This window comes from Nothobranchius furzeri, chromosome 3, assembly GCF_043380555.1.
Source record: "Nothobranchius furzeri strain GRZ-AD chromosome 3, NfurGRZ-RIMD1, whole genome shotgun sequence".
Classification (NCBI taxonomy): domain Eukaryota; kingdom Metazoa; phylum Chordata; class Actinopteri; order Cyprinodontiformes; family Nothobranchiidae; genus Nothobranchius; species Nothobranchius furzeri.
In genome coordinates this window covers 91,673,600-91,686,063 of record NC_091743.1, presented here as the reverse complement: position 1 = coordinate 91,686,063, position 12,464 = coordinate 91,673,600, and the positions used below count along the sequence as shown (strand labels likewise).

General features: G+C 44.4%; 1 protein-coding gene across 1 annotated transcript; it reads left to right on the top strand.

Moving 5' to 3' along the window:
• Positions 1–2,820: 2,820 nt before the first annotated feature.
• nus1 (NUS1 dehydrodolichyl diphosphate synthase subunit) lies at positions 2,821–12,336 on the top strand. The gene is made up of 5 exons (XM_015975486.3): positions 2,821–3,595; positions 3,681–3,806; positions 5,659–5,811; positions 10,033–10,132; positions 11,593–12,336. Exons 1-5 carry the CDS (start codon positions 3,202–3,204, stop codon positions 11,681–11,683), a joined length of 864 nt encoding a protein of 287 aa, XP_015830972.1. The 5' UTR covers positions 2,821–3,201; the 3' UTR covers positions 11,684–12,336.
• Positions 12,337–12,464: the final 128 nt, after the last annotated feature.

Genomic DNA, 12,464 nt, shown 5'->3' with positions numbered 1-12,464 from the left:
CTAGCGCCCCCTATAGGACCACAGCGGCATCGCCATCTTCACAGAAGACTACAGATAAGATGGGAAGACATGAGCAGAGGTGTGACCGAGTCACTGCTTTGCAAGTCACGTGTAAGTCACAGGTCTTTCCAGTCAAGTCTCGAGTCAAGTCCAAGTCAAAGACAACCAAGTCCAAGTCGAGTCTAAAGTTAATGATGTGGAAGTCCAAGTCAAGCCCAAGTCCTTAACTTTGAATTTTCAAGTCTTATTCAAATCATCTGTCCAACTTAATCATCTGTCCAATTTAATGACGATGATAATAAATAAATTCCAGAAATAAAGCTTCTTAAAGCTTCGTTTATTTGCTCAAACAAGCAGAAAGTGCGACTGAAACTGATTCAAAACAAAGTTCTGCTGCTTTCAGCAGAACAAGATCACACCTGACCCAGAACCAAGAGTTTTGTCCATGTCGTGCCACTTTTGTGCTAAAATATCAAATATGCTCAAGTCATCATCAGGTCAACAGATGCAAGTTGAGTCAAGTCGTAAGTCTTTATAGATTTTCTCAAGTCAAGTCAGAATAAGTCACTAAAATGCATCTGACTCGAGTCCAAGTCATGTGACTCGAGTCCACACCTCTGGAAGTGAGTGCCTTTTATCCAGTGGATATTAACAGAATATTGGAAAGATCTAGAAAAATACATTTTAAATGTGGAAAGACCGTTAGAGCCAAATAGAGGGGAATCCTTCATTCAGAACAAATGGCCATTTTTCCATATTAAAATATTACTCCTAGTTGCTAAGAAAATGATTACCATTTCCTGGCTTTACCTACCTAATCCCCCACTATAAACACAAAACACAAGAGGTTTACCACATGGAGAGAATAACAGCAGGACTACAAATGAAAACAGAATCATTTATGGGAGAATGGTCTGGAATCCAAAGACATCTCACCTGGAATTAATCATGCATTATACGAGAGTACTAGCATCATGCATGGGTTATAGCGCTGAAACTTACCTCTACAGTAATGTTGACCTCAGCCTTCTTTCGTGTTTTAAAGGTGATTCCATGTAAAAATATGAGGACTGGATACTGTAACCATATACAACATGAGAAATGCATCTGGTAAATGTGACCTGCTGAAAAAGATTAAATCAAATCAAAAAGAAATGAGCGCATTATGACACGCTAAAGCATAAGAGACAAAGTTACCATTAGAACAGAAACAATTCAATTCAAATTCAATTCAGAAATACCTTATTAATCCCAGAGGGAAACTGATTGCTGTAGTAGCTCAGAATAATAATAATAATCAAGTCATCAAAGAGTTGTTGTATATTACAATGGCTGTTGGCAGGAAGGATCTCCAGTAGCGGTCAGTGTTGCAGCCAAACTGAAGAAGCCTCTGACTGAAGACACTCTTCCGTTGTCGGACAGTCTTGTGAAGAGAATGCTCAGGGTTGTCCATCATTTTCTTGATTCTCTGGAGAATCCTTCTTTGCATGATCTCCTCCAGCGGTTCAGAAACTGCCGAAACTCTGGCTGAGTCCTTGAAAGGGCTTGGAGTTCATCCATCTTGTTGGCCAGTGATCTCACATCGCCCATTATGATCGATGGAAGAGATGGTTTGAATTTCCTCTTTCTCTGTCTCCGTTTTGCTCCCACTCTGCACCCACGCTTCTTGTGTTTTAGCTCATTTGGGATTTGTGGCTTCAGTTGAGGTATTATTTCAGCCTTTCCAATGTTAATCAGCTGCTCCCGATTGTAAACCAGCTTGTTGCCATGGTTACACATCATAACAAATGCTCAAAAAGTGAAAAAAGCTAAAAAATAGCAGTAAAAATCCTCCAAGCTTCACAGCACCAGAAACAGAAAAGTAACGTGTCCAAAAAATACTGTTTTTCTTGAGAAACTAGAAGAAAAAATGCCCAAGAAAAGGCTAAACTTACATATAGTCAACAGAGCTACTCCAACATGCAGCCACCCAGAGCAGCGCCGTTCCAGAAAAAAAGAGAAAATAATAACAGTAGTGTGAAAATAAAGCATCAATTATTGTAACTCCCTGATCTAAAAAGGAAAAGACTTTTATACCAGTGTTTCCATATCTTTGACCGGTTAACGTACTGCACTGACACCGGTACTGGTTAGATGTGTTTATGTTTATTTATTTAGCAGATGCTTTTATCCAAAGTGACTTACAATTTCTAACTTGTAGGGCATGTTGTGATCTGTGGGGGAAACCGGAGTACCGGAGGAAACTCACGCATGCATGGGGAGAACACGCAACTCCACACAGAAAGGCCGCAGCCGAGTTTCAAACCTGCAACCTTCGTGCTGCTAGGCAACAGTGCTAACAACTGCGCCGCCATGCAGCCCGATATATAACAATCACATTTTTAGAATGGTTCTGCCTACAAATACATTATTTATAAGACAGCGTGTAGGGTGTTCACCCTTTCATTTACAAAGTCTCCCTTGCACTCGTCCATCTAGGCTTCCTCAGCGTCAAACGCATCATTATACCTGCAGCCTAGCATATTACATTTGTTATATTAGTCCATAGGTGGGCCGTGTACAGGGGTCACAACAAGACCCAAACTTATGAGCAAATGTATTTCCCTGAGCTTGTAACATACGGCTCTGCCTACACATGTCATCATCATCTCTCATGTCCTCTGAGGATATGACCAAGGTATCTGACTTTCTTAACTAATCACCGCGTCTGACAGATAAAAGTCTGGAAAGTGCTTGTCCTCCTTGGCCCAGCAGATGCTGTGTTCTGCTCCATAGTTCCAGCAGATATCTAGTAGCTGCTGCAGAATTCAGACCACAAAGGATAAAAAACTGACAGATATTTGATTTATTAATATGAAGAAGATGCTTCTACTGCTGCATTTTTATTAAACAAGGGCATCATTTTTTATTTGGCTACTCTGTTGTCTGTTTTTACAGTTGGTGGAAACGGCTTTAGCAACAGATAGAATAGGCCCGTTGCAGTTTTAAAGACTGTAGTTAACCGGTAAGCCACAAGGAGGCGTAGCTTTATTTTGAAAGTACGTAAGCTGCCATCAAACACCGAACAAGAGGAAGAAGAAGAAACAAAGATGGCGGCGAACGGAGAGAGCAGCTAGAATGGCTAACACGCATCGAGCTAACTGATGTGAGCTCTGCTCCGGCCGCATCGTTTAGGACTCGCTGGGACACCCAGCAGCAGCCATGGTGCTGCTGTACGGCCTGTTATGGCGGTTCCTTCTGTTTCTGGTTCACGTCAAGAGGGCAGCTGTTGCCTGGATGCGGGTCCGTCTCCGGAGCTGGAGAGTCCGTCTCTGGGAGCGGACAATAGCCGCTCTCTTTTTGCCGGTGTCCGTGTCTGAGTTCCCGAACTACCAGAAGAAGACGACTCTTAATCAGAATGCCAACCGTCTCTCCGGGAACCGAACCGGGACCAACCCGTCCCGCCCTTTGGCTGACGGGAAGGCTCTGGAGAAGTTGCCGGTGCACGTTGGCTTAATGGTGGCGGAGGAGGAGCTGAGCTACACGGACATAGCCAGCCTGGTGGTGTGGTGTATGGCCATCGGTGTGTCATATGTCAGCGTCTACGACAATAACGGTAGGCTCTCTCCTAGTGACGAATGACCTGAATATTAATGCCAGGTTGATGCAGCTCACTGAGTTCTAATGACTTGTCTCTTCAGGCGTTTTCCAGAAGAACAGCTCCCACCTGCAGGAGGAGATACTGAGGCAGCAGCAGAAACTGGTGGGTGCTGATGAATCCAAACATAGCGTGGAGTTACTGAACACCGACCAAGACCAGCACTTTGGTAAGAGCCCAGACCAGCCGCTGATCCAGGCAGGGTTCTGTTGATGGAAAACCTTCAGGTTCCCTTTTCCTCTGTGGTTTTGTTGTTGTTTGATTTTGTGTAAAAACAATAATTTACAAAACTTCACCAGGAAGGCTCAGGAGTGTGATCCCCCTGTAGTTGGAACACACCCTGCGGTCCCCCTTTTTAAATAAGAGGATCACCACCCTGGTCTGCCAGTCCAGTGGGACTGCCCCCGATGTCCACGCGATGTTGCAGAGCCGCGCCAGCCAACACCGCCTCACAACATCCAGAGCCTTAAGGAACTTCTGGCGGATCTCATCCACCCCTGGAGCCTTGCCACAGAGGAGCTTTTTAACCACCTCAGTGACTTCAGCACCAGAGATTGGAGAGCCCAACCCAAAGTCCCCAGACTCTGCTTCCTCACTGGAAGACGTGTCGGTGGGATTGAGGAGGTCTTTGAAGTATTCTGCCCACCGATCCACAACGTCCTGAGTAGAGGTCAGCAGCACAACGTCGCCACTATAAACCGTGTTGGTGTACACCGGTCTCAGTCGTCTCCATGGCTATCAGTTGGAGCGACAGCAGGGACAGCTAATCACAAGGCAGAGCCAGGTGCTCAAGCACCCCCAACATGTGCCTGGACCAGAGTGTCTGTAAACATGCTGTGTGAAGTTAACGGACCTGCATCGTGCTACTTCACACCTCCCACTAAGTTGTTTTTCCATCTGAAGACCCACCTCTATACTGGCGGTGGTTGAACAAGCTGTAGTTCAGGAGGTAGACCGGGTTGTCAAGCAGTTAGAAGGTTGCAGGTTCAATCCTGGCTCTGACCAGAGAATGCTGCAGTTGTGTCCTTGGGCAAGACACTTAACCCGCCTTGTCTGCTGGTGGTGGTCAGAGGGACTGGTGGCACCTGTGTATGGCAGTCTTGCCTCTGTCAGTGCGCCCCAGGGCAGCTGTGGCTACATGGTAGCTCATCACCACCTTTGTGTGAATGGGTGAATGACTGATTGTGTTGTAAAGCGCCTTGGGGGGTTGTAGAACCCTGAGAAGGTGCTATACAAATACAGGCCATTTACCATGCAGTCTGTGAAATCACTGTTAGTCTGGTTTCTGACAGCTGAAGATAAAGTCCAACCATTTCTGCAGATTAAACTCTTCTTCAGGACGAACAGATGGGGATCCTGTTCCTCTCGCAGGCAAAAATGCCTTTTTGGGTTCTAGACATTAAGTAAAGAGCAGACTAAGGAAATCAGTTCTTCACAACTTAGGAGATGAAAGTCTCTGTTGGCTACACGGAGGGCCTGGGCCTTATTGTTTACAGTCCAGGGGAGGAGGCATCTGAGTTTAAAGGTAGGACAGGAGTCCCTAAAAAAGCTGCTTTTTAATCAACACAGTCAAAAGGTCCAACGCCTTTCCCCCTAACCCTCCAGAATGCAGGAACATGCAAATGCTTGTTTTTGAGGGTTCAGTTCTGGTTTTGACTCGTTGGCCCGTTTTCAGACATAAATCCTGCCGTAACTCGCCTACGGATCATGTGAGCTAATGTAGCGCCATGTTTCTCTGGTGGAAAATGAGGCAGTCTTTAGTTTTCTGGGCTTATTTTTGACTTCTAAATCTCAGCAGCTCCGAGTTGCCAACAATCTAGGAACACACCGAAAACAACAGGTCAGAACTTCCAGAACCTGAGCCAGACTTCCTTAGACTCGCTCTCCAGTGGAACCCAAACAGAAGTGGTAGTCCCAGTGTTCTTTCAGCTGCTGGTCTCCTCACCTGATTTTACGCTGATGTTTTTATTTTGGGTCATGAGCGTCCTAACCATGCTTCCTACATCTCTTCATGTTGCTAGTGGTGTCCTGCCGGCCCATGCTGAAGGTGTTGTCCCCCGAGGACGGGAAGCACAGCATTGTCCAGGCAGCAAGAAAGCTCTGCCACTCTGTGGAGAACAAGGAGAGGAGCTCCAAAGACATCAGTGTCTCTATGTTGGACGACCTTCTCAGAGGTAACACATCCTGTTGTCAGCACTACCATCTGCTGTTTGGTTCTGATCCTCCTAACTCAGTCGGACAGAAGTTCTTTACTGTTGTCCTGGTCGATGTATTCCCCTCGGTGTGTTTCTTCATGTTATGGATCCGTGGAGATAATGGAGCTTAATCAGCAGTTAATCCTGCATTAAACCTGGGTTATTACTGCGTAAACCTGGGTTATTACTGAGTAAACCTGGGTTATTACTGCGTAAACCTGGGTTATTACTGCGTAAACCTGGGTTATTACTGCGTAAACCTGGGTTATTACTGAGTAAACCTGGGTTATTACTGAGTAAACCTGGGTTATTACTGCGTAAACCTGGGTTATTACTGAGTAAACCTGGGTTATTACTGAGTAAACCTGGGTTATTACTGCGTAAACCTGGGTTATTACTGAGTAAACCTGGGTTATTACTCAAGTTAAAAGGAGAGATAGAAGATAGAAGTTCTTGTTCCACTTTATTCTTTAGTTTCATGAAGATAAACTGATGTTAAATTCAGCTTAAAGAGAAGCTGGGAGGAAGCTTTGGTTCATTTTAGCTTACAGGAGGTCTTGTCTCCTGTCTGCTCCTCCAGAGACAGCATGGACATGAGGGTCACACAGGACAGCTGGTTAGTGAAGGAGATCCATCAGCTGGGTAATTTAATCCTAATCCAGCCCACCGCCTCCTGCTGCTGGTGTTATCAGCAAGAATAAAACACACATCTTAAATATTATTGGAAGTTTAGGATTTTTTTTTGTTTTATTTTCTGTGTCAAACAGAACTTGATTCATTCTCCAACACTTCAGAACCGAACCACCGGGTTCAAGTAAATAACAAACATTTGGTGTTATTTCTGACAGCCTGGAGCTGCGGCATCAGTACCTGGCTCTACAGCTGCTCAGACATCATTATGGGTTTTATAACTTCAGTCTAAGGCCAGAACTGGACGTGTCCCGTAGCTTTCTAGTATTTATTTAGATTCGTGAGCATTTGCATGTTTTTCTCAGCCTGAGGAAACAGATTTTTACTTTGTTAAATCTTCGAACATGTTTTGTCCTGAGGACTGTTGTGAATGGAGGCAGGTTGTGTCAGACAAGTTTTCATTTAAAAAAGCAATTATCTGACATTATCGATGAACAAACATCCATGTGAAGTCATCGTGATGCATCAGGATATCGAATCGAATTGTGAGACAAGTGAAGATTCGCATCTGTAGTTATTACCGAGTTAATCCTGTGTTATTACTGCGCTAAACCCGGGTACTAGCCGTGTTTCCATTGCCGGAACTTCAGGATCGATTCTGGGACAGAGAAATTGACTGGGACATAAAATGTTCCGGTTCTCCCTGCTGTTGTGTCTCCATTCAGTCCTTCCAGGACGTCAGCGTATCTGAACTGCTTTGGCAGTGAGCCATGTCACTGATCAGCGCCACAAAGCATTACAAGTTTAATGTAACTGCATCCATTCAGAGGAAGAGAGCAGCTGTGTGATGTCCAATGTGGCGTTCAATGACCATAAAAATCTGTTTTTTACAGCGCTCTGTGAGACCACAAAGCCCCGTGAATGACGTCATCATGGGGGAATTCCTCCCTTTTTCCCGTGTTGGGAGTTTAGTAACAGCAGTTTTAATCAATCAAAGCTTTATTTATAAAGCGCCCTCTGCAACCCTGTCGGGAAGCCCAAGGTGCTGAACATTCAATTCAAGTTTATTTATAAAGCGCCAAATCACGACAAGAGTCGTCTCAAGGACCTTCACATAATAAACATTCCAATTCACAGTTCATTAAGCCAATCAGAAATAATGTTTCCTATATAAGGAACCCAGCAATCCTCATACTAAGCAAGCATGCAGCGACAGTGGAGAGGAAAACTCCTTTTTAACAGGAAGAAACCTCCAGAGAATCCTGGCTCAGTATAAGCAGCCATCCTCCACGACTCACTGGGGATGGAGAAGACAGAGCAGACACACACGCACGCGCACACACACACGCACGCACACACACACACACACACATGCACGCACGCGCACGTAGTGTTTCTATGGTTATATTGTGATTTCTTAGTAAATATTCTATTAGGTGAGAGATAAACTTTATTGTATTTATCCTAGTGGATCTATAATTAAACGGATAAACTAGTAGTAGCACATCCAACGTCAAAGAAAGCAAAAAGTGTTTTTCTCCCCAGAAGAAGCTACAACGATGTTCTGCTGAGCTGTGGTGGTCTCATGGAGGGGGCCATCGGCTAGCACACTGCTGCTAACCACTTAAACATTCTCCTTCTCCTGATAATAACTTTTTGCTCCAAGTGCCCACCCTGATCAGGTACTGAGAAAGTCCCTGAAAATGGCCGTTTGGCCGGCCTGGTCCAGGGGAGACGGGCTCACGCCGGAACTTCCTGTAAATTTAGCCTAAAGTTCTGTTAATGGAAGCACACCTACTGGGTTAAACTTTGGTTTAGGGCTGGGCAGTAAGTCCAAAATTCATCGTTATTGAAATTTCTGACGCTTATCGAGATAATTTCTCCCGTATCAATAAATTAGATAGGTTGGCAACATTCATGTCCCTTTAAGAAGCTGTACCACCAGTACGAGTGACAGCCCCATCTAGTGGACAACTGTTGTCTCTGTGCATAGCTGTAGTTATCGTCCACTTATCGCTATTGTAGAACTGGCTGGCTGGTCAAACTTTAGCGTTGTTGTTTATGCTCTTTTATGAAAGAGGAACCATTCTACATGTTAATTTGTGATATTAATTTTATTAAATTAATAACCAAATTGTATAGTTTTAAGAAGACTCAAAGGTTGTTTTCATCGATAAACTGTCGATAATATCTGTGTGTCTGTGTTTCAATTCAATAAAGAAAACAAGTTCGACAATTCAAAGTTTTAATTCTTCAAATTAAACTAATGATTTTGAAATTGACAAACAGGAAATAACAATCAACATTGGCAACTTTGTGGGACAATCTTTAACAGTTGATATGCTGTTCTTGCTCAAATAGACCTTCTGTTGGAGGTGCTGAAGGTTGAGAGTGATATGATGTGATTATGGATGCGTGTGTGTGCAAAGTGTAGTGAGAATTGAACATGAGGTGAGATGGATGCGTGTGTGCATCTGATTTTGCTTCAGGAAGAAACAGGTGTCTGGGTGAAAAGTGATGGTTTGAATAAACTTAGGTTTAGTTGGAAAAGATGCATCAAAACGCTATCTGTTGTGTTCTGCCTCACCGAAAATCGGACTCCCTGTTGGATCCGGGACGCCAGAGGATGTTCATCCAGGTGACACCAGCGGCTGGCAGAGGAGACGGAGGTGTCCGCGGCCCGGTCCAGAGATGCCCTCGGTACACGTCGATGCAAAAGCGTTTTGTCGATGCGTTTGTTAAGTTTAGTTCACTCAGAAATCAAAAGACTCGGTAAAGAGTCTGCGTTAGAAGTTGCGATTCAGCTATTCTGCCTGGCTTGGCAGGAACAGCGTGGGGGGGGGGGGGGGGAACTAGCCGACCGGCTCTGTCCCCCCTTTAGCGTTTATTCAGGTCCTCTTTCTTTCGTTGTCAAGCACGAACTGAAATCATAAGACTGAAACTTACCAAAAGCCTTTCTCTTCTCAAAGCAAACGTGTGCGTCAGCAAATGTGTTTTGGAGTTTACTGTGAGAATCTGTGTGTGGGTGTGTGTGAGTGTGTGTGTGAAGGTCGGTAACAAACATCCTCAAACATTGTCTAAGTATGGATTCATTAATCCATTATAATTACCCAAAGCATAAGAATCATTCATTTGATTAAACACATTTATAATGAGCAAAATGATAATGATTATTTTAACATTAAAATCAAGAAACAAAGTTTTAAGACTTGTTATGTCATGACTACTTTTCCATGAGAACTCCTTCTTCTGGTACTGCAGGTGTTCAGATGTTATGGTTTCCAGCAGACTTCATGTCTGCAAAGGTCACAATCTGTGGGTGAAAGTTCTCAGCGACCCAGCCGAGTCAAATGACCTTTTGCACAGAAAACCCATATTTCCTCACGTTACACTATCGAGGTGAACTCCTCTATGTGGTGGTATTGGTTTTAGGCCGTATCGCCCGGCCCCAGCGTTGTTAATCCTGTTATTACTGGGATGAACTTCTAGGTTATTAAGAGCTTAAACACGCCATGTTTCTGTTGGCTTAAGACATACGTTTCGCTGACATGTGTGTTTTGTTTTTTCCAGAGTCGAAGAACATTCCGGACCCTGAGCTGGTGGTGAAGTTTGGCCCAGTCAACAGCACGTTGGGGTTCCTCCCCTGGCACATCAGACTCACTGAATTCATGTGAGCTCCCGTCTGACTCTCCGTCTCCTTGTTGCCTTTATTGCTTCATAACTTCAGGATTACGTCTGTCTATCCAGACATTTAGACATGAGCAGCTTCTTACTGTACATGAAACATAAACACAGAACCTTTCTGCTCCTCATCTTCACGGGGAAGTCTCCTTTTGGGTTGTCATGATGGTGAAGCAGCTGTGCTAACATGTGTGATCCAGGTGAACCTTCAGGTGTAGCACATCGACATAAATATACGGACAATGGGTTTCCATAGGCTCCAGTAACAAGTTTTTGTACTAAAATGGGAGGTGGCCACCACCGCCATTTTGACCGTGTCACAGGTTCCGTCAAGCCCAGACAATTCCATAAAAGGAAGAGAGGAGGAGCTGAGGGTGGGGCTGTAAGGCTGGGATCAACCGACGACACCCGGTCGAACTAGCTACAAGCTAACCTGAAGCTAACCCAAAGCTAACGCAGAGGTGGGAGCTAAGCTAACGGAGGTAGCAACCTAGCTACAACCGGAGTTAACTGTGCACAACACCAGAGCTTCTGAGTCAGAGATACGCCGGGCTGACCGCTGGGTAAAACCGGGTGGAACACAGAGGTCTCGGAGAGCTCCACAAGCCGATAGTGGGAACCCAGCTCCACCAACATGTTCTATTTCAACCCATTTTCTAAAGTGCAGCATTATGTTAAATGCACTGGGTTTTACCCTATCATATTTAAATTTCATGGTTAAACAGTACATGTTAAAATCTAAGCTCAGCTCGGCAGTGACCTAAAATACATAAATATAATTTTACTTACCGAAAAAAATCAAGTGGAGACTCCTTGGACGCTCTATTAGTGCAATTAATGCCACAGCAAGTCATTTTGTCCAACAATTGCACAAATAATATCCAAAAAAGAATACACACACACAGAGACTCAAAATGGCGGAACAGTTTCCAGGCCAGACCGAGGCTCTACTGAGGCCTTTCCACGGAGCTAGCTCTGTGGTCACGTGGGTCTGATGCTCATTAATTATACAGAATTTTAGGCTTTTAATACACTTAAACAGAAGAGTGAGAAAAACATTCACCCCCCTCAGAGTTGTCATGAGTGTAAACTAGATCATTTAAACCAAAAACATGTTCTGGTACCAGGCTGTAAACATGTTTATTTCTGCTGTGAAATTGGTATTTTTAACATGGGAGTCAATGAGGATTTGCTCGCTTCTGACACCAGCCCCTAGTGGATGAGGGTGGAACTGCAATTTATTTCACTTCCGGGTTTGACTCAATTTCAGAGTTGCATTGTGGGGGCCTGGTGTAGCAGGAAGCTGCTGTCAGATCACATCTGAAGGTTTAAACCAGCTAACTTCAGTCGGAGTGTTGCTTGTTTAGGATAATAAAACTGTTTGCCTGCAGGTGGCAGCGTTGAGCTGCGATGGTTCCAGTTTAAAGTTTGTTCCCTGCTTGTCTCTAGCTCCCTGCCATCCCACAGAAACGTCTCCTATGAGGACCTTTTGGGCGTCCTGCAGCGGTACAGCTCCTGTCAGCAGAGGCTGGGACAGTGATGGAGGTTCGGACTCCCCTCATCGCGCTTCTGATCCGTTTCAGCGCTGCCTCCAGGATAACTTGGAGATCTGGGCCTGCTCTTAGAATAAATTCATTCCAAGGATTTCTGGACACAAACCATAGACCGGCTCACTCTGACACGAGGCCCTCCTGTCTCTCATCATCCACCGGCAGCAGCTCCAGAGGATTACGTCTGTCTCAGGGACAGAATTTTTCTGAGCACACGCATTCAGGTGTTGTCAGACGGTTGTTCTCCTCTGTTCAACTCAAGGTGTGAAATAAAGTGCTGATCATCCAGTGACATTACCACAGAGTAAACAAGAGTCAAGTAAATAAGACCAGCCGGGTTCTCTTAATGTTAAAGAGCGAAGGTCGATGATCACAACAGAAGCTGCAGCTGCACCGCTCTTTCAAGTATTCCCAGAAAACCTGAATAATTCAAAGCTATAAAGTGTGTGTGTGTGTGTGTGTGTGTTACTGAGGTTGTGAGTGCTTTAATTCATCCAGTGTTGTCCAGACTTTAGTAGATTTGAGCCTAAATCTCTAAGCTGATGGTGGGTTAGGGTTAGCCACTAAATTACCTTTATGTTTGATAAAAATGGCAAAAATGACCTTGTGAACTAGGCACATTAAACTATTTTAATCAAAGGAACATTTGTTTGTTTTAAAGAATCCGTGCATCTTTGTACTTCTAATACACAAAAGGCTCTCGTGTGTTTGAGTTCAAAAACTAAAAACCAAAATCAGAGTCTGCTAGGATGTTATGAAGTTACCTGAGAT